The 22274-nt window shown below is 36.4% G+C and overlaps 1 protein-coding gene across 3 annotated transcripts in view; it reads right to left on the reverse strand.

The window, feature by feature from the left end:
- Window positions 1-187: 187 nt before the first annotated feature.
- Window positions 188-22274, reverse strand: part of KCNT2 (potassium sodium-activated channel subfamily T member 2) — a 229928-nt gene continuing 207841 nt past the window's right edge. For all 3 annotated transcript variants that reach the window (XM_081946388.1, XM_081946387.1, XM_081946389.1), the window contains 7 exons: window positions 17864-17965; window positions 15522-15605; window positions 12646-12774; window positions 9087-9107; window positions 7023-7323; window positions 4881-4965; window positions 188-2513 (listed from right to left, as the gene is read on the reverse strand). In XM_081946388.1, coding sequence (XP_081802514.1) covers window positions 2402-2513; window positions 4881-4965; window positions 7023-7323; window positions 9087-9107; window positions 12646-12774; window positions 15522-15605; window positions 17864-17965 — 834 coding nt within the window. In that variant the 3' untranslated portion in view covers window positions 188-2401. The remainder of the gene's footprint in view (window positions 2514-4880; window positions 4966-7022; window positions 7324-9086; window positions 9108-12645; window positions 12775-15521; window positions 15606-17863; window positions 17966-22274) is intronic.

The raw sequence follows: 22274 nt of genomic DNA on the forward strand, positions 1-22274 counted from the left end.
AACAGTCATATTTTCCAAGGAAGCTAAGAAAACGTCCACTGATTTAAAACATAATCTTTTCAGTCTCTTTCTATAAATACACACATTGATGTAAGCACTTTGGCTTCAGCTGACAACTGCAGAGGAGGAATTGTGTAGAAATCATTACAGATCAGAAGAAATATTCTACATAAGAAAATGGCTTTTATTCATTCACACAGCTGACAAACGAAAAATAGAGAACTATAGAAATTATCAGTGCATGTGGCTGGAATCATAGCTGCTTCCTTACAATGAATACAACAGTCATTTAAAACACCGTCAAATGCAGTAAACAATCATTACATGCATGAATAATTTAGTTGAGCAATTTTGGCATCATTTGATTTGTACACAAACTGGTAGCAGTTTTTACAAATAATATAGAAAACATAAACCTGTACATTTAATGCAGATAATAAGTTAAAACATCTCTCAGCCTTGCTCCTAACTTATTCTTCTGTCCTATGTGTGTAAGCTTTTCTATTAATTAATAATATAACGCAAATAAACTTACATATTAACTAATGTTACAGAGGTAAAAATTATATAAACATCCCAACTCACACTAGAAACTTTGGATGGCATCTTTAAAAAGGCTGAAGGCTGACTATGTTTCTGTGCAGCCTGATTCTATTAAGATCTGTAAAGAAAGATGATACCATTCACATGGCTTCATATAAAACCAAAATATTGTCTGGCATATCACTGGCCATCCAAAGTAACTCCTACAATTCCACAACAGACATTATCACTAAAGCCTCAAAACATGGTCCCTGTTTTTACCTTTTGCTTATTAGATTTCTGCCTCTTGCTCAATAAGATTGTAGGCTAGTGAGTCTTCATACTAACTACTCTTCATGTATACACAATACACAATGGAATTTGTATTCAAGACTAAAACTGTTGGTTTACACTAAACCAAAAAAAATCTATGGATTGCTTCGGGAATCCATGCCTTTTCTCCCAGAGAAACTGTCATCTCCTTTACTCCAGAAATCTGGAGATATATAAACTTATTTTTTGTTTTGACATTCCAAGTGATCTACCATCAAAATAATAGATTGGATAATCATCCCAAAACACCTATATCTTCAGAGAGTCCTCACTCTTCAAACATCTTTACCAGTCCTTAATTTAGCTATTGGTATTGCATTCACTGGGACGCGGTGGTTCAGTGGCTAAGACGCTGAGCTTGTCGATCAGAAGATCAGCAGTTCAGCGGTTCAAATCCTTAGTGCCGCATAACGGAATGAGCTCCCGCTACTTGTCCCAGCTTCTGCCAACCTAGCAGTTTGAAAGCATGTAAAAAATGTAAGTAGAAAAATAGGGAAGGTAATCCCACTTTGGTGGGAAGGTAATAGCTCTCCGTGCGCCTTCTGTTTAGTCATGGTGGCCACATGACCACGGAGGCATCTTTGGACAGTGCTGGTCTTCATCTTAGAAATGGAGATGGGCACCGTCCCTAGAGCTGGAAACGATTAGCACCCATGTGCGGGGGAACCTTTACCTATTGCATTCACAAATCAACTTTTTCTTTTCAAAATAACTTGGTGTTCTCAATGTGTCCTACAAAATCTTCCAAATTCCTCCTTCCTGTACAAATTGTAATAAACATTTAAAGGCAATTGGTTTCCATACCATTTTACATTCTTAGCATTTTGGATCCATTTTCCATTTTTCTAATTGTGAAATGTATACTTGCTCTAAATGTTTTAATAGTGTGTGGGGAAAAGGTGTCAAATTGAAACATGACAATGGTTTGAAAATAGCATGGAATTAAAAATTCTGGAAAAATATATGTTGCGTATAAAAATATAATGGGCTAACGGAGGCAATAAAAATACACGGCTGATTATTATTGCTCAAAGCTTAAGCAAGTAACAAACTTACTGAGCTTTCATTTGGAATTCCAATTTTAAGATAGTAGAAAAGGGAATCGTCCAAACCTTCCTTATATTATCATTTTATTTGCACAAACCAGAATTTTATAAATCTGGAATTCAGAACTTATAATATACACTATGATATTGTGGTCGGAAATGGTTGCAGAATGGTTAATTGAAACCAAAATAACAAATATGATCGGAGTACAGCATTATTATTCTTTACTTTCTATTAGCAAACCATGGCATACTTGCTTAGGTTTTTTTAAAATAGTTCTGCTAATTTTAATTCCAGGATCTGAATAATTATTTTAAAAATTCAGACAGTTTTTTAGAATCATTCCTATAATTTCAATAAAACAGTTGTTCTATTAACATCCATTGACCATTATATCCCAGTTCTCAGAAGAGTCCAGTTATACTAAAGTCATCACCACTCAATTCCAAAACAGTTATTTGTATAAAAATGTCTTTCCATCACTGAATCGTGTGATGTATCAAAGTTGTGTTTCTTCTCTGGTGTCTTGCCCAATGGCATTGCAGAAGCTGTTTTTCTGGCTAGATGCACTTTTGGGAACATATGACAATGGATCTGGGCGGATCAAGTATCTAAACACAACAAAGAAAGACCATTTTCATTCATCGGGTTTAACAAGGGAAAAAAATCCAGATAAACAGAATATTCTACTCTAAATTCTGCAAATGTACTTTAGAATACCCTTCACTTTGGACTAAGTAAAAAGATTTAAGTAATTGATGATTACAAGCAGGTGTGTGTGTGTGTGTGTGTGTATAGATATAGATAGATAGATGATAGATAGATAGATAGATAGATAGATAGATAGATAGATAGATAGATAGATAGATAGATAGATAGATGATAGATAGATGATAGATGATAGAAGATATATATATATATATATATATATATATATATATATATATGTATGTATGTATGTATGTATGTATGTATGTATGTATGTATGTATGTATGTATGTATGTATGTATGTTGTATTTGTGCTGATAAATAAATAAAGGGAGATTAGTATAGATCTATTTCAAGCTATTTAGCTCTCATCAGCTAGCTATACCCTTACTGGGATTTATTTATTTACTGCCCTTTATTTATTTATCAGCAGACATACAACACAAATATAAAAAGGCAACATTAAAAATAAAAATATGGTTTTCTGCCTGGATGGTTTTCTGTAATGAGCCGAAGGACAGAAAGAGGGAGTAGTGAGCTTCCTCCCATATTTGGGCATACCAGGGATTGTAACACAAATACATAGATACGTACATACGTACGTGCGTGTGTGTGTGTTTTATTTGTGCTGATAAATAAATAAAGGGAGACTAGTATAGATCCATTTCAAGCTATTTAGCTCTCATCAGCTAGCCATACCCTTACTGGGATTTGAACCTGGGCTGTATTACATATTAGTTATGTAATATTACATAACTAATTAATACAACAGGGCTGTATTACATATTTGGGCACACCAGGGGTTGTAACACACACACACACACACACATGTATTTATGTTACAACCCCTGGTATGACTATATATATATATGTATGACTATATATGTATGACTATATATATATGTATATATATATATGCTGGTTTTGTTGTATTCGGGTCTTTTCCTGTGTAAGGTTGAGATTGTCTTTGCAACGTTTCGGCAGGATCTCACCTGCCATCTTCAAGCGTGGGCTCAAAATGTGGGCTTAAAATGGGAACGGAGCTGCCGTCTTTCTGTAAGTCTTGGTGGGAGGGGATGGGGTGCTGGCTTTGTTTCAGTAAGTGGAATGATTGGTTGTGTGATTGTATCATGATTGGTAGATTGGTGCTGATTGGTGCAGGCTGTGTGTGCATTGTTCTTTTGTATTGTAACGGCTTGGGTGGTGGGTGGTGTTCGTTTGTTGGCTAGGGCTGGTTTCCAGATGTTTGGTAGGCGGGAGGTATCATCACGTTTGTTCATGCTGTGGGGGTGTTTCTCTATTTCGATGGCTTCCATGATTATTCTCTTGTGGAGGTGTTCTGTTTTGGAGATTAACCTGGCTCCTTCAAAGTTGATTTCATGTCCTGTAGCTTTAAGGGTTGTAACACAAATACATATATGTATGTATTTGTGTTACAACCCCTGGCTAGCTGATGAGAGCTAATTAGCTCGAAATAGATCTATACTAGTCTCCCTTTATTTATTTATCAGGGCAAGATCTCACTTGCCATCTTCAGGCTTGGGCTTAAAATGCAATCGGAGCTGCTGTCTTTCTGTAAATCTTGGTGGACAGCAGCTCCAATCGCATTTTAAGCCCAAGCCTGAAGATAGCAAGTGAGATCTTGCCGAAACGTTGCCAAGACAATCTCAATCCTACACGGGAAAAGACCCGAATACAACAAAACCAGCATACCTACACCCATGAAAATCTAGGAAAACATATATATATGTCTATAAATCTACAAAAACATATATAAACAAAGCAAGATACTCAGGCAGTGAGATCCAGCAATTCACATTAGTAGGTTCCTCCAAACCTAAAGATCCTATTAAACAATGCCTTGCCCAGCATTAAAAGCTTGTGAAGTGTTTTGTTGTTGTTGTTGTTGTTTTTGAGCTAAGGAACAGTACATTATCTTCTGATTCATTACTACTTCTTTCATTGGCCCTAGCCCAGATTTTACTTTGCCAATTTTCCAAAGGCAATTAAAATATAGAATAACATATCCTTAATTGAATGTGTGAATTAAAAAAATAAAATAAAACAGGAATAAAAAATAGTGGCTGTGATTGCCCTGAATCACCAGGATCATCCGAACAAGTAGAAATGACAAAAAAGTGAAGAGTAAACTGTAAACATTTTTATTCTTTGGAAAAATTATTTTCAAAGTTAAAAGGTCAGGGCTTTTTTTTAAAAAATTCTTCTATGAAAATACAAATCAGAAGTCTGGCAAATACTATATACTTACACAACATCATTCAGTTCAAGTCGGGTGTCTGGAGAAGGATTGATCAAAATGTATGAGAGGGTGTTTTGGTGATCATTCATTTCATCTACAAGGGGAAGGAGGGAATATAAAGGCTGTTTTGAATAACTGATCATAACATTACTTAGATGAAAAGGTCATGTCTCAATCAAAGTTGGTCAAATCAAAAGCAATGTTATATTTTTGCATTTTTAAAAAAACCATCAAGAAAAGCAGAAAACCTCATAGATGATCAGTAATATATGACCAATATCTCATGGTTATGTTATATGTTGTGGCTAGAAAAACGTTAAACAAAAAAGGTCTTTCTCTTTAATTGTAAGCAAAAATAGAGGGAAATGGTCACTTTTATTATAATTATCTTTAATGAATAAGATACAATACTTTTATACCTGGTTAAAAAAAATTCCCATTAAAGTTTACATTGAGAAGAATATAATATGAACAAAGGTCCAGCAAATTCTTAATATGTTTCTTCACAATCAATTCATTTTTAAAATGTTGAGTTTGTTTCCAGAATCTAATGCTACTACTGACATCTTCATTCTTCAAAGTTTGAAAAGGTAGGGCCTTCTTAACTAGTCTGAGGAGACTAATCTGCAAGTCCTTGAAATTTGGTGAAGTTAAGCCCCAGGATATGAAAGATGGAAAATTGCCAGATAGTTTTACAGAACAGTTCAGAAGTACTGGTTGTTTTGGGAGTAGCTAAGCAATATCACTTCCGCCTGGAAGAATATCTGCAATGTAGACTTTGGATTGAATATTTATTTATTTATTTATTTATTTATTTATTTATTTATTTATTTATTTATTTATTTATTTATTTATTTTTTATTTATTTACTTACTTACTTACTTACTTACTTACTTACTTACTTACCTACCTACCTACCTACCTACCTACCTACCTACCTACCTACCTACTTACCTACCTACCTACTTGCTAATTTATAAAAGTGAGCTGGCTTTCTCACTTTTACATGATTCAAGGTGGCTTACAATAAAACAAATAAAAACAGCAGCTGGGCATAATTTAATCTATCATTCATACAACCAAGAGACAGGGTCAAATCCATGCCCAAGTCTCAGGTTCAGGCACAAAACCATGTTTTTAAAGTCTTGAAAAAAGGGCCAAGTGAGAAATTCTTTCTTGGCATGTGCCCATTGGAACATCATTCTTAAAGGGAAGAATGTTCCAAGGACATATTGCCAGGACAGAAAAAGCTCTCCTTCTATACCCTGCCAGCTAACACTCCGCTACTAAGCATATTTTCTACAAATATTGGAACTCTTGGTCTGGACTGCTGGAGCAGTCTTTGATGATAATTTTGCTACTGAACTTTGACATGAGTGATGTGTTGAATTTTTGACCTAGGTTGTTTGGTTGATATCTTTTGCTTCTTTCCTGAAGAACACTGAGCAAGCTTTAGTACTGTACTTATCTATATTGTTACTCTGAGAGAAAAAGAGGGGAGGAATTTATCTGTTTGGATTTTTTTTTTTACAAAAAGAGAGAAAGATTTAATGTATTTTCCCAAAAACTATAGTTGTTTCCATTTGCCTATAAATAATTTAGTAAAGAAATTTCAGGTGGTATCTTCTTAATAGAAGCTTATTACCACTCAAATACCACTTTAAAGCATTAGCATTTAATAAAATATTATTGTAGCATGAGGAGAGCCAGTTTGTGTAGTGGTTAAGACACCAGTCTAGAAACTGGGAGACCATGAGTTCTAATCCAACCTTAGACACAAAATCAGCTGAGTGACTTTGGCATGGTTACTCTTCTTCAGCCCTAGGGAGTGGACTTGAAGACATGCCCACAAACACTGCAGCTGAAATTTAATAGGAAGGTCATTTATGTACGTTGAAAGATATAAGTTCTAATTCTAAAAAGATGGATATATATAAATGTATGAAAAAATGTCAATTTGTACATTTGATTTTACTTGAAACATTTAGTTATCTGTAAGAAAAATTACTTTCACCCATGATTGCTAAGTTTTCTCAGGAACTTTTGATAAGAGAATATTTACCATTCTAGTCTTGATCCAATGAACTTCCTAACATTTATCTATCTCTCCCAACATGTACATAGGTGTGGGCATATATCACAATATCATACCATATCCTGCTGTTGAGAGTCCTAGATGTTTCATTCTGTTTTTCACCAGTTCGGCTAGTTCTTGTCTTTCTGATCTTCTGTAAAGATTCATTCTCTGCTGACTTATTTTCTCTGCTGTTTTTGCTGAATGCTTTGGTACTTTTCTGCTTAGCCGCCGAGCCCACTGCATGCTTTTTCGTCTTAACAAAGGATGATCTGACTGATCACTTGACGTTGAGTTACGGTGGTTGCTACGGTAGTTACATTGTTCTTTACCATCCTTGGTGTCTTCCCACTCTTCCACGCTGATAGAAATTTGAGACTTTAAAGAGAAAACCATGACAGAAATTAAATTCTTTGGGGAATATTTTTCCACCAATTAAGTAATTTTGCCTTAAGTTTCTTATGCTATTTCCCATTCTTCATATTCTTGATTCCAATCTTACTAGCCTTGCCCAAGAGGTTTTCAAACTTTTCTTCACCATGGCCCTCCTTTAAATACCTTTTGTGGCCATGGACCATGGCCATGGCCCCCCACGACTAATCTCAAGATTTAAATCATAATATTTCTTCAAAAATCTTGGGCCCCCAAGACTCTGTGGACCATGGGTTGATAACCACTGGCCTAGCCAATATCCACCACTTTGATACTTGCTTAATCCATATTATGTAATTATATATAAAAAGCCAAGTATGTTTATATGTACATTTATATAAATCCGTAACTTCATTCATATTTTTGTACACACTAATGTTGTCCATACATACATACACTCACACCCAGAGACAAACACTGAAGATTCATGACTTTCTCTTCATGAATTTTTCCATTCTACTATTATGCCCACTCCATCCCCTCATTCCTTGATATGAAGTACAGTATATGTAAAGCTATGTATTTAAGGAAGTTAAATCACATCTCTGCTTTTAAAATGTCAGTATTTATGTGCAGAAGCAATAGAGTAGCTCAAAATATCCACACATATCTGCCTACATGCTTAGTTATGTTGAACACATAATCCGAGGACTCTTAAATATACAAGTGATACATGTTTACAAAAGTACCATATTTTTCGGAGTATAAGATGCACCGGAGTGTAAGACGCACCAAGATTTTGAAGAGGCAAATAAAAAAAAAGTAGATAGGTAGATAGAGGGATAGAGAGGGAGAGAAAGAGAGAGAAATACAGTAGGTAGGTAGGGAGAGAGGGAGAGAGAGAGGGAGAGTAGTTAGGTAGGTAGGTAAGTAGATAGAAGGATAGAGAGAGAGAAATAGAAAAAGAGAGAGAGAGAGAGAAATACAGTAGATAGGTAGAGAGAGAGAGAGAGAGAGAGACAGTATTCTCATCAATCAGTTAAAGAGCTTTCCAAAAGAAAAAAATAAGTGTTTGCACTCTGCTAACCTCCCCAAAAACGGGCCCAGTTTTTTTCCAAAAGTGGGGCTTCAGGAGGCAAAAAAATGCTGTATTCGATGTATAAGACACACACAGATTTTCAGCCTTTTTTTTTGAGGAAAAAAGGTGCATCTTATACTCTGAAAATCCAGTATATAATATTTCAGCTTGCATTATGACTGTGACCTATACTGTAAACCAGGGGTCTCCAACCTTGGCCACTTGAAGCCTGGAGGACTTCAACTCCCAGAATTCCCCAGCCAGCAAAGCTGGGAATTGAACCAAAGCTGGCTGGGGAATTCTGGGAGTTGAAGTCCTCCAGGCTTCAAGTGGCCAAGGTTGGAGACCCCTGCTGTAAACTACTGACTAAATGAAACTATTTGAGATTCCTGGAAGGGATTAGAAGCATGCAGCCTTTCTCTGTATGACAGTTTAAACTTTTTATTGCAAGATCCAATCTGGGTCAGTCACTGTGACCAGAGGTTTATTTTTCTGAGCTTTCGGACTTGTGCAGGAACCCATCTTGAGGGAACTGTAGAACCCTGAAGATGGGCTCCAGTATGAGTCCAAAAGCTCGGATTCAAATTGGATCTTGAAACATTATCCTGTGACACATATCTGTCTTCATCTGTTAAAGGTTTTTCTTTTTAGGCTAACACAAGGGACATAGTAACACATGACAGATACTTACTTGTGAAGAAATTTCTCGAGACTGACAAAAAATGGAAGTCAGAAGGAGGAAAGAAAACAAAACACCATTCAAACAACAGTTTCAAAACAAAGAAAACACATAGACAATTTCATGATATAATGGTTGTACAAGGACTTAAAGAATTAAATCCTTGCACAGTATGACATGACAAATCTTCGGTTTGAGTATAGGATAAATAACCTGATTAACCAAATTTCTTAATTGTCTTTCCTCTGTTTTTTACCAGCTATGATATGATTTTAAATCAGAGTTTCTCAACCTTGGCCATTTTAATAAGTGTGAACTTCAACTCCCAGAATTCTCCAGCCAGCCTTGGTAGCTGGGGAATTCTGGGACTTGAAATCCAAATATCTTAAAGTAAGAAACACTGCTCCAAATAGAAACAAAATTATACATATGATATGGAAAGTAGTAAAATATTAAATTCCTATTGAAATTTATTTTAAACATGATCAAGAATATAATAAATTTAATGGGGCTTTTTACTAATAAATGTTTATACCAATTTTAACATCAAAGAACTTGTGCAAGTTTGTTTTACATTAAATCTTAACAAAAAGGGAAGTGAATTCATTAAAATAGTGAAGCCTTCATATTATAGACTAAGGCTTTTGCCTCAGTAAATATTTAAATGGACAATTAAAAATACAATTACTTCAAAATTTCTTTAAGCACTTGAGAAAACATCCCTGAATTAACTTCTATAACAGCTGAACTGTATTCTAATAGAAGAATAATTATTTCTGTGCTTAATATATAGATGAGATTATTATATGTTTCCACATTTCAGTGCCACAATCCATACCAGTTGTGCAATTTATGCATGTGCAAGTAATTTAAAATGGTAACTCAGGCAAATAATGCCAATTTCACACATAAATAACAGATTCAAATTAAATACTATGCTACACAGTTGAGATAATAAAATTCTTCCCAGCTAGAATGTTTTAGATTGCAGGTGGAGGTCCCTACGATTCAACGCTCCATAATATAATAAAATATATTACATGGAAGAGATTTTGACAGACATCCCATGACTGCCAAGCTTCATATGACTAGATAGGTAGATAGATAGATGGATGGATGGATGGATGGATGGATGGATGGATGGATGGATGGATGTTTTCTGGGATTATGAATTAGGACTGGACACAAGAAGGGAGCTCTTGCCTACAGAAGATCAGGATGTATTCTCTATTGTCCCAAAGTACAAGATATAGAAGAGTAAATTTAAGTTACAGCACAGCACAGAAGATTCTTCTGAAGGAATCTACTGGTTTTGGGGAAAACCTCCTTATGTTACAAGCAATTCAATAATGGGACTAGTTAGCCAGGGACTAATGGACTTCCCTTCATTGCGTCAGTTTGAGGGGAGACTAGACAGTCATCTGCCTAGCATGCTTTAATCTGAATTGTTGTACTGGGGAGGAAATGGGTTTGGTGGCTCCATTTATGCATCCTTCCAACTCTGGGATTCCCTTTCATTAAAAAAGGTCTACCATTAAAACAAAACAAATTAAACAAAACTGAGATACTAAAAAAATAAAAAGAAAAGAAAAGAAGCTGTTGCATTTTAATCCTTATTAGAGTTGAATTAGTATTCCTACTGAGTATTCCTACTTAGCATAGGAATATCAAGTATATAGGGATAAGAATATTGGGGCAATACTAGCATCAGTACGCATCTCTGCATTGCTCTAGTCCTCATCCAAATGAGTGGAACATTTACACAGACATATATTAATGGGTGGTTGTAACACATGGACTAAATATGTATTTGAGCTAACAAGAGTTTTTACAAAATGATGACGTACACATTATGACAAATACATAAAAAATACATATATATCTCCATTATCAAATATTGTGGACTATTAAGTCAGAATGAGACCAGTTTGGTGTAACGTTAAGGCACTAGGCTACAAACTGGGAAACCTACCGCAATTTAATATTATTCATTTAATACTAAATACCAGTTCAAGCAATCATAGGGAAAATTACCAAATTCTGCAGATAAGTTGGGCTGCTTAACCAAAACATCTTCTATATCATAGTTTTAAAGCCATTACAGTTTGCCTAATCAAGGCACGCTCCATTTCTTTATGTACTGAAGTGAAATGGAACAGTTATGCATGAATATTTAAGGCTAGTATCAGACTGAAAATTGTCCTCCAAACAAACTTACATAATTATGGATCCCCTCCGCCCTCCTTGCTGTCTTGAACTTTCATTTCAATTTATATTTCTTACAATATCATGGTTGCTATATCTTGAGGTAGACGGCGATAGAAACAAGAGCTTTATAGTTGCTATGATTAAATTAAATAAGCATATTTTTATTTTATTTTTATGGTGGTATAATTCAATAACAACAAATCAGTTGATTTCTCATATTAAGTCCTTTCCCCTCCCCAATGATTATTAGTTATTTAATCATCAAAACAATGTTATTTTTTTGCCTAAATATTGTTTCTGAGGATCTGAGAAATGGCACAGGTTTTGGAAGAGAACTTTAAAAGCTTCAAAAATTTGGGGTTGACATTATAAAAAATGTGAAGGCTTTTGGTACAATTATTTCTCATTTGGAAATAAGATTTGAACAACATTTCATGGAAGGCCAAAAGGTGTTTTTTCAAGAAGCAAATGGACTTTCTTGTTTTTCTTTGAAGATGTTTCATTTCTCATCAGGAAGCTCTTCAGCTGACAAAGTTTCCTGGATGAGAAGCAAAACTTCTTTAAAGAAAAATAAGAAATTCCAGTTGCCTCTTGAAAAAAGCATCTTTGGGACAACCATAATCTGTATGATTGAAAATCTCCATAGACATTTCATGGAAGTGTGCACTGGATGTAATTTATAGGCTTCTTCAGATGTGCTCTTTGAATTTTCATGGAAAGAATTTTACTTGCACATGTCAATTTGTAGGGATAACTATGCTTATGAGGACAAAGGGGGGGAAAGTCCAGCTTTGACCTCTTTTTCTATATACTCAGATATTCTTGTAGAATTTGTAAATAGAATCATATGTGCCTGATTTTTCAGTAACTGAATATGAGCCGAGTGATTCCCAATAGAGTCAGGCTATAGCTTCCTTCTAGCAGAATTTACTAGAAAAGAAGAAAAGTCAATGCAGAGAATCATGTAAACACATTGTTCTGGGAACAGAGGGCTTGGACCTAAACCAATTTATATCTTGCACCTTGGCAGAACAATTTGGGAACTATTAATGTAGAATATGTACATGATCCCCAAACACACAATGGATAGATGTCACAGGTTAAATTCAATGCTGCGTGAAGCATATCCATAGTATGTCAACAAGTATTTTAAGACATATGATGCTCCTTCATATTTTACGTGTATCGTGAAACAGAAGCATTCTATAAGGGATAAATATAATCCCATAACGAAATAACAGTCAGTATGAGTAAAAAGTAAGTGAAATATTGCTAAATAAGATTATTCCCACACAAATCATTACAAATATTTCATGGGTCACATTCTTTACAAATGTCTGTATGAAAATGAAAATGTCCAAACCTCAGATGTCACCAGTTTTTGTGATTCGGTCCTGTAGATTCCTATAGGAATATCTCCAGTCGAAGAACAAAGCTTCTGATAAAGTCTGGCATATGTTCTGATCCACAAATCATCTTCTGTGATTTTCATCTAAGCAATGAGAACAGAAACAGCACAGCTCAAATCACTGATTTATTTATTCATTCAAACGTCATCACCCAAAATATTACAGTGAGCAACAAATCTGACAAAGCAAAGCATTATTTATTGTACTCTACAGTCCTCCCTGAGTCCTCCCTGAGCATAATATATGAAATCAATCCAGGTCCAGGTTCCAGAAGTGTTCAGTTATTACATATACCGTATATCACAAGGCAAACAAAGTAGAGAAGAAAAGTGCAGCTTGTGATAAAAAAAAAATCATTGCAAACTTTGTGCTTTGTATTGTTGTAGGTACTAGTTAAATTTAAATGAAGCAACTGCAGTACATTTTAATTAATTGTCAAATGGCCTATCTACTAGGGCCATCAAATCCTTCAGAAAAAAATGGGTTGATATGGCTGGTTTGAAAGTTGCTTCAGTCTGTCTCTGCAAATTCAGTTCTTTTCCTTTGTTCAGACACCTCTACCTTCCATGTATGTTACCTCAGCTTCTTTCCCTCTCATCACTTTAGAACAGGGGTGTCAAACTCGCAGACTGTGGGCCTCATACATCACGTGCTGGCCACTCCCACCCATTTTAGTGAAGGAAAAAAAAGTTGCAATACATCATGTGATGATGTGTTATTGTGGGTTTGACACCCCTGCTTTAGAAAGAACTTGTCTCCCCAATAACAAATGTATAAGTGCTTTGCAAGTAGTCCTTTTGAACACATTTTCTGTCAATAAAGAGACAGCAACCATTCCTTCATAGAGACAATACCCAACTACCCTCTGCAGAGGAAAAAAGAGCAAAATGGGCTGCAGAATTTAATCGAATAGTTCAGTGGTGGGCAACCTTTTTTTTCAACTGAGCCAAATCTTGCCAAAACCACGATTGAAATTTATTTTGAGAGCCGCATTTTTAAAACCGAAAATACATAGGATGGTACACTGTTTTTAGTTTCAATAAGTTTTCATTGAGAATATTCTGCATGCAAGTATCCACATAGGTCGGGAGGATACAAATAACACAACTAATAAAACAAAAACTTTAGAACGATATTATTTATCGATAACGTTAAATTCCGTAAAATTTGCCTTACAATGTAGAGAAAATTACATCCTGACAATGACTGACAAAGTCACAACCACTAATGTGAACATTGGCCTTGCATTTCCTTGGATAGTTTGAGTAAGTCAGGTTTGTATGTTGTTGTTTTTCATTTCATCTCTCTCTCTCCCACTTTCTTTCTTTTTTTCTTTTTCTTTCTCTCTCTCTCTCTGGCTCTTTGACTCTCTCTCCCTCCCTCCCTCTCTGTCTCCCTCTGTCATTTTCTCTATCTATTTGTCTGTCTGTCTCTGTATCTGTCTCTCTCTCCTCCTTCCCCCATCTCTGTCACTCTGTGTGTGTGTGGGGGTCTGTCTGTCTCTCACTCACTCTGTGTGTGTGTGTGTGTGTGTGTCTGTCTGTCTCTCACTCACTCTGTGTGTGTGTGTGTGTGTGTGTGTCTGTCTCTCCCTCTGTCTCTCTCCCCTCCCTTCCTCTCTCTCTGTCACTCTGTGTATGTGGGTGTGTCTGTCTCTCACTCATTCACTTAATCACTCACTCTGTGTGTGTCTCTCTCTCTGTCTGTCTATCTTTCTCTCCCTCCCTCCCCCTCTCTGTCTCTGTGTGTGTGTGTGTGTGTGTGTGTGTGTGTCAGTATCTCTCTGATTCCCTCCCTCACTCCCTCTCTCTGTTCCTCTCTCTGTCTGTCTGTCTCATTCACACACACACACACACACACACACACTGTGGTCACCTTGTTGAGTGTTCCAATCACATTTGAAACACTCAACAACTGGCCTGCATTTTATGCAGGCCAGTTGTTGAGTGTTTCAAATGTGATTGGAACACTCAACAAGGTGACCACAGTGTGTGTGTGTGTGTGTGTGTGTGTGTGTGTGTGAATGAGACAGACAGACAGAGAGAGGAACAGAGAGAGGGAGTGAGAGAGGGAATCAGAGAGAGACTGACAGAGCTGTATGCGCGAGCCTGTTTTCCACAGCGTGGAGCAGCGGCGAGATTCTGCGCGGCGAGCGATGATTCCGGGGGCCATCAGTGGGGGGGCAGGGTCTCCCCTCACGTTCCTCATCTTCCCGGATGGCCCCTGGAATCATCGCTCGCCACGCAGAATCTCGCCGCTGCTCCACACCGTGGAAAACAGGCGCGTGCGCACAGCTCGGAAAATTACAGCCTGGGAGACTTCTCACTCGGCTTTTGCAGAAGCTTCCCTCCGAAGCGCGGCTCCCCTCCCTCCTCTCGGGCTTCGGAGGGAAGCTTCTGCAAAAGCCGAGTGAGAAGTCTCCCAGGCTGTAATTTTCCGAGCTGTGCGCACGCGCCTGTTTTCCACGGCGTGGAGCAGCGGCGAGATTCTGCGTGGCGAGCGATGATTCCAGGGGCCATCCGGGAAGATGAGGAACGCGAGGGGAGACCCTGCCCCCCCACTGATGGCCCCCGGAATCATCGCTCGCCGCGCAGAATCTCGCCGCTGCTCCACGCCGTGGAAAACAGGCGCGCGCGTACAGCTCGGCAAATTACAGCCTGGGAGACTTGTCACTCGGCTTTTGCAGAAGCTTCCCTCCGAAGCCCGAGAGGAGGGAGCGGAGCGGGCGCCCGGCACACTGAAGAGCCGCATTAAAATGTGTAAAGAGCCGCATTTGGCTCGCGAGCCGCGGCTTGCCGACCACTGGAATAGTTTAAAAGTGTTAACTTACAGAACAGAGAAATCCAGATCCTGGTGTAGTATCTAGTCCCAGCAGAAGTCTAGCGATAGAGATCATGTAATCCTTAACGAATGACTAAAGATTTAAAATAATATAAGAAATGTTCAAAACATCGCTTATGTCATTAATATTCACAGAAAGAAAGTGTACATACAAAGTTGCTATTTTTGTGGGTGGCGGATGTCCATTTGATACAGAGAAACTTGGCTATATGACTGATACTGTACAATGTTTGTCTTTTGAAAGCTATAGATGTGCTATACCCATAAAATGACTTCTTTCTCCAACCTTGGCAATTTTTTTACTTTTACTAATGGCTGGTAAGTACATCGTACTAAATAGAACAGTTAATCCTTTAATTTATACAGTGTGATCTAAACTGGCCCTTGTACATTGGACAACATAATTATCTCAGTTAACTCAAACCTTGGAGAGTTCCTTGTCCTGTGCATGGACAAAAATGAACTAATTAAATGACAGAAAGTTGCCCTAAGAACTTTGCATTCCATTACGGAGACTCTACTGGCAGTTTGGCTCAAAAGGTAGGAACAAGAAAAATGGTGCCCAATGCAAAACAAAGAGGAAATAAAACTCAAAATGGTTTTTATACATTTAAAAGATGTTGACTCATTTACTCAATCAGGTTTATGTAATTGGAAAACAAGCCTGCTAGAAGCAGTAGGTAGTATTACTATACCAGAAGAGAACATATTGTTTAAAGAAGAACAAGGGAATGGAGACCTGATATGCAGTAAAACTTGTACTCTAGTTTTCAAATCTACAGGTGTTTTTTTAAAAAAACTGATGAGTTCCTGTTTTTCAAAATCTTTCTTTTCAAAAATAATCAGCTTTGGAAAAGAAAAGAACATAGTTTACTTGCTCAGAGATGAAACTCAGGTCAGGAAAAAAAGTCAGCATCATTTTTATTGTTAATGGCAGCAAACATCTGAAGCCTAGTTGTGCTATGATGGGGTTGTTTGAAACCTGATAGCTCCCTAAACACAACTCAGCAGCAGCATATTCATTAACTCTGTGGTAAGTACTGTGATGAAAAATGAATATCTTGAAATTGTCTGTATTGCATGCCCAGCTTTCGTTCCCCTGACCCTAATTTTTGAAGAATGGTCTCCCATTTGGTTCACGTGCCAGAACAAGATAGCTGTTTGGTTGCAGTTTTAATGGTATAGATATGTTGGGCTATATCTAAAGCAATCCTACAAGTTAAAAATAATAAATATATATGGATGTGGATGCACTAGTATGTCTACACAGCACATTCAAATATTCAAACAAATATGCAACATGGAAATGTTATTAAATTACTGAGCATTAGGTATTATTCATTATTATTGGAAAATCCCAAGAGTTGCACTTCTAAAATAAGGAAATTAAGTATAAGATTTATAAGCTTTGATAGCTATGTGTGATGTCTCCCTTGGACGACTCCCCAGATTGTTCCTCAGAGGTCAGCTCAAGGGAGGATGAGCTCATTCCTGGCATGTCAGGAATGGAGTTGATTAATGGCTCTGAGCAGCTGGCCAAAAGAGAATTGGAGGAGGCTTCAGCTGGGGAAAGCTTACAGAGACAGACAACCAGTAAAGAGTAGGAGGAGCTGCCTTCTTCACCTGATCCGAGAGAAAAGCAATAGAGGTCAGCCAGATTACTGGGGAGGAAAGGGCCCCACCCATCTTGACGGACTTCACTAGAAAGCTAGCTATTTATTATAGCAGGAAGCGGGATGCGTTGCTGGGAGCAATGTGTTGATTTTGTAGGTGTGTGTTTGATCGTCATACTTCCTGCTTCATTATGTTTTGTGTTTTGGAGACTTTGAACTTTTCTTGCCAAGTGAACTCTTGTGTGTATATTTAAGTTTTGCCTGGTGGATTTAAGTTTGTTTGGTGGACTTATTTGTTTGAGCAACTTTCAATTCCTTTATGGACTATTGGCCCATTGCTTTGTGGCCTAATCTTGGCCTTCTTGTGGCTGAACTTATTTGGGACAATTCTGAGTCTTGGTGAAGGGAATTGCTGGGGAACATTAATAAACTCATTAAACCACAGCTACGTGTGTGTGAGTGGAGCAGCACATTATGTGATAGAGTGGTTTTGAGGTATTGGACTAAGAGCCTACATTCAGGAAAGAAAATTATCTCTGTAACTTTGGACCAGGCCCTCTCTCAGTCCACAGAAGAAAAATAAGAAGAAGGAACACTTGTCTTGAGGTCCTGGTGAAAGCAAGGATAAACAGAGTTCTCTTTATGTCTGAACTTGGTTGATAGAGAAATTCTTAAGGACAGAATTCTTTAAAATAATACATTTTACCCTTCACAGTACCTGATACAGCAAGGTGTCCAGCATGCTGATACTGAAAACTCTGCCAGCAGCAAAGGGCAATCGAAACATGAATGCCAGGTTAGAACCTTTCTCTCGTTCTTTCTGTTTCACATCAGAGTGAAATGTATGGAGGGGAATGGAGGGGGGAGGGTGTTTGGAACAGAAAAAGACAAAAAATATAATGTCAACATTTGAATGCCTTAAATAAATTGCACTTGAGAGTGGTCCATGAGAAACATTATTGCTACAGTAAACATTTCCTTAGTCCTTGCTGTGAATTCATTAATTCACTACTCAAGGAGGTAATGATATATCTCAAGAGAATTTTCCCCCAGGACCCAACATTTTGAGAGTTATCTTCTGAAACAACAACAAAATAGCCATGCCTCTAGTGATACAAGCCAAATTCCAACATGAATTAAATTATTGTGTTTCACCATATGAGGGTATGTCACTTTCCAGTCTGCAAAGAGCTACCCAATACTTTGAATATCATGAGCAGTGGTTTATCTCCAATCTACAGGAAATTCCTTGCTGAATCGGCATCTTGCCATGGTTATCTATATCAGTTCATGTGAACTATAAACGAGACCTACATGCCATCATGCTCAATCTCTGTGATGGAGAAAGGACACCTACACTCTGAAAATAGAGTGCAAATGGCAGAGAAGCTATCTCTTAAATAAGCTTTCTTACCATTTGATAGTAATGGCTATAAAATTAATAATAGAAATGAGATAACATTTCAATTTCTTAAAATATTATATAGCTATTGATTTAAAAGTTGTAGTTTTCTTACCAAGGATTTCTTTGAATATAAGCAAAGATATGGTATTAATTGCCTATTATTAGCACAATACAAAGTTCTTTTAATGATCTTCTGAACAGAGACCTGTTTTCGATATGTTCATACTTCAGTTAAATTGACACTTAATATGCAATGTAAGAGATTTGTTTAAGAAACTTCCCTAAGGATCTTTCACTGAGCAATTTTAAATTTCAATCCATTTTCTCTTAAGGCCAATATTGTAGGATATGAAATATATTTTTCTGCAAAAATGGTGAGCAAGAAAATAAACTATAATTAAAAATAAAAATCATTCCCCAAAGTTTAACAATATTTAAAATATCTTAATATTAACATATACATTGATTTGCATTCCAGTTTGTATATTTTAGAGTAAGATATAATTGAAACTATAACGCTCACTACCATGAAACTAATCATCCATCTGGGCTGAGCCCAAAAGTAACATTACACCTGAAAATGGAAAGCAACTATGATAAATCAAATGAAAACACGAAAAATAGGGCATTTGACTGCTTAAAGGTATCACAATATCTTCAACCATTTTATTAATTACAAAGCCAGATCTGAAATTTTTCAGTATAAAAGACTTTTTGGTGGTGATATTAGAAATGTATTTCAAAAAGTGTAAAGCAAATGTCCTCACTAGAAAACAAAAATCTATTGTTTGCTGTTGGAATAAGGGATATACTCTAATTACATTTGCTATTATCAGATTCAGATTAGATCAGAGAATTTATTATGGTCCACGATCAGGAAACAGGTCACAAAGAATATGATCCCAAAGCAAAATCAATTTGAAACAGTTAATAAACTGAAACATTTATATAATTTTGAGTTAACTATGGATATCATTATAAAACTGATGGCATAACAGCAAATGTGACACAATATCAATTGTACCTGCAGGAACAAAACACATGAAAAGATACATATCAATATTTTCCTTCCAGTAAGGACAAAGGGAGGGTATTAAATCAAGCTAAGATGAAAGCCTTTGGTATTTTGCAATCTCTTCTTTCTATTAAAAAAACTTATCCTGGCATTATTTCTCTGTAAATCAATATCTATTATTTACCATTTTGCAATATATTTAACTTTAAAGAAATCCAAGAATTGAAAGACAATTTAAAAAGACCATAGTTGTATAGTTCTATCTCCAAGGTCTTCTTTCAATTTGAGTGAAAGTTATCTAGCAGACTCCTAAGGGCTAAACTTGTCAATTTAAGCCAATAAGTGATCTTGCTTATCCGAATCTGTGCTTCTCCCGAAACAAATTCTGTCTCCAAACTAAGAACAGATTAGCAGACTCCAAAGAAAGCCTTCAAACATTTGAATTGAATTGTTTTTTGTCATCTCAAGTCTTTGTAGATGAAAGTGTGTATGTTGTATAGCATAGTTTGGCAACTCCCCTGTTTTGGAAGACTCAAATGACAAAGAAAATTGGGAAACCCTTTTAGAGAGAGGGAGAGGGAAGAAGGAAGGGAGGGAGGGAGAGGGCGGGAGGGAAGGAGGGAAAGAGAGGGAATTGGAGCTAAACTTCTGGAGGCAAGTTGTTCCACTGATTAATTATTCTGTCAAGAAATTTCTCCTTAGTTCTAAGTTGCTTCTCTCCTTGATTAGTTTCCACCCATTGCTTCTTGTTCTGCCCACAGATGCTTTGGAGAATAGTTTGACTCCCTCTTCTTTGTGGCACCCTGAGATATTGGAACATTGTTATCATGTCTCCCCTAGTCCTTCTTTTCATTAAATTAGACATACCCAGTTCCTGCAACCGTTCTTCATATGTTTTAAGCCTCCAGTCCCCTAATCATCTTTCATGTTTGTGGGAACAAAGTAGGAACCTGCCCGTTAATTAAAGTTGAAGATTGAAGACTAGGGCCAGAGACTACTTGGATTAAAAAATTAGACTACCACATTTCATATAAATTTATATCATATCAAACCAGAAATAAAGTTTTCTTACATTCATAAAATATAAATTCTGAGTAGATGATTAGTTATATAGCATGTGAGGTTTTCATGCAAGTATCAAGATTTATGACCACATATTCCAAAGGGGCATTTATTCTCTTTCTAGACATCTAAAGAAATTTAATCTTTTTGTCACTCACTTTTAAATAAAAATAAGTGTCATGTAGATGTTGAAAGATTAAATATTTGCATAAGTCTATGTACCTTCCTACATTTTGGTTGTAATTCTTTTTTATCTTTTTCACTGCAGTTATTAATCATACAAGTTTTTTAGAATATGATAATATATGGAATTGAATCAATGAGTTGGAACCAAATGCCAACCAACGAACTTCACAGAAAATACTATTTAATGTATGCTTCATTTGTTCTAAACATTAATTCAGTTTTAACTGCAAATATTAGGACCCTTTTACACAGTATTTTCTTTTAAAGAAAATATTGGGTTGCCCTCTATTCTTTTTCACTTGTGGTTTTCAAAATGAAATCTGCAATACTCCATAATTAGTTTCACTTTATCCTATCACATTACTCAAAGAGCAGGGGGACCTTACAAAGGTAAAAAAGGAGGAAAAGGAGAGGCAAAACAGCTTTGGTAAAATATGGACACGGTTCTTTTTATTTTTATGTTCATGCCTGCTTATTCTCCTTTGTTTTCTTTTAATCTTTTAATCAAAGATTATCTGCACTATGTCTGGAGCTGTTGCAATATATTTTTTCCATTTAAAGGAATACTGGGGGAAAGTATGGAAATACATCTGAAAATACCCTAAAAATACTCAGCCTCTCACAATAACAAACTAATGGCACTTCTTTTGTTCTGAAATGGGCTTCCGGGGTGGAAAAATCATTTATTTGCTAGACTTCTTTTAACAAACTGGTAGAATTTGGAGAGACCAGAATTTCCTTTCTCTAAGAATTGGCTTCTTTCCGTCTGTCTGCATGTCTCTGAAAAAGATACTATAAAACCCTGAAATAGTCACATTCCTGAAATAATAGGAGTGAACCTTAACTGGACCTTGAGTTTTCATTTTACAATTGTGTTCCAGTAAATACTATGGTAATCGCATTTTAGCTAACTTTATCAATTGGCTATCATTTTTGCACTTTATTTGTAAGCAGTAAAATGTGGGCTGGAATATCTTTAACTATTACCAAATTTATTGTAACCTTTGTTGCAAACACTCCCTCCCCCTCAACAAAAGTAATAATACTGTAGCTCCAAAAATACTTGCATTTCATTACTTTATTGTCTTATTGACAATTTTAGGGATCATTTTATAGATTTGACAAAAGGGTCCTCCCTCCCTCCAACACTCAGCTGCACAAAGTTGGTACAAGTCAGGAAAATGTTACAGGATTAGATTTCCTTTTCTTAATTCTTATTTCCAGTCTTCTGTTATAATTTAAGCTGCAGTCTTGTCCCTGGTATGTGATATGAACAAAATGTTCTCTTCCTGTTGTCATACATAATGATACCACCGTGGTTATGACAAGATAGAACTTATACATCATCCAAATCTCCAGTAAAGGGCAAGGAGTGTCTATTTGCTACTAGATTAAGAAAAAGAACTTCCCATTCCTTAAAAGTACTTAATTCTCAAAACACATGCTTAAAAAGAATGAAGA

This window comes from Natrix helvetica, assembly GCF_964273705.1.
Source record: "Natrix helvetica genome assembly, chromosome: 3".
Classification (NCBI taxonomy): Eukaryota; Metazoa; Chordata; class Lepidosauria; order Squamata; family Natricidae; genus Natrix; species Natrix helvetica.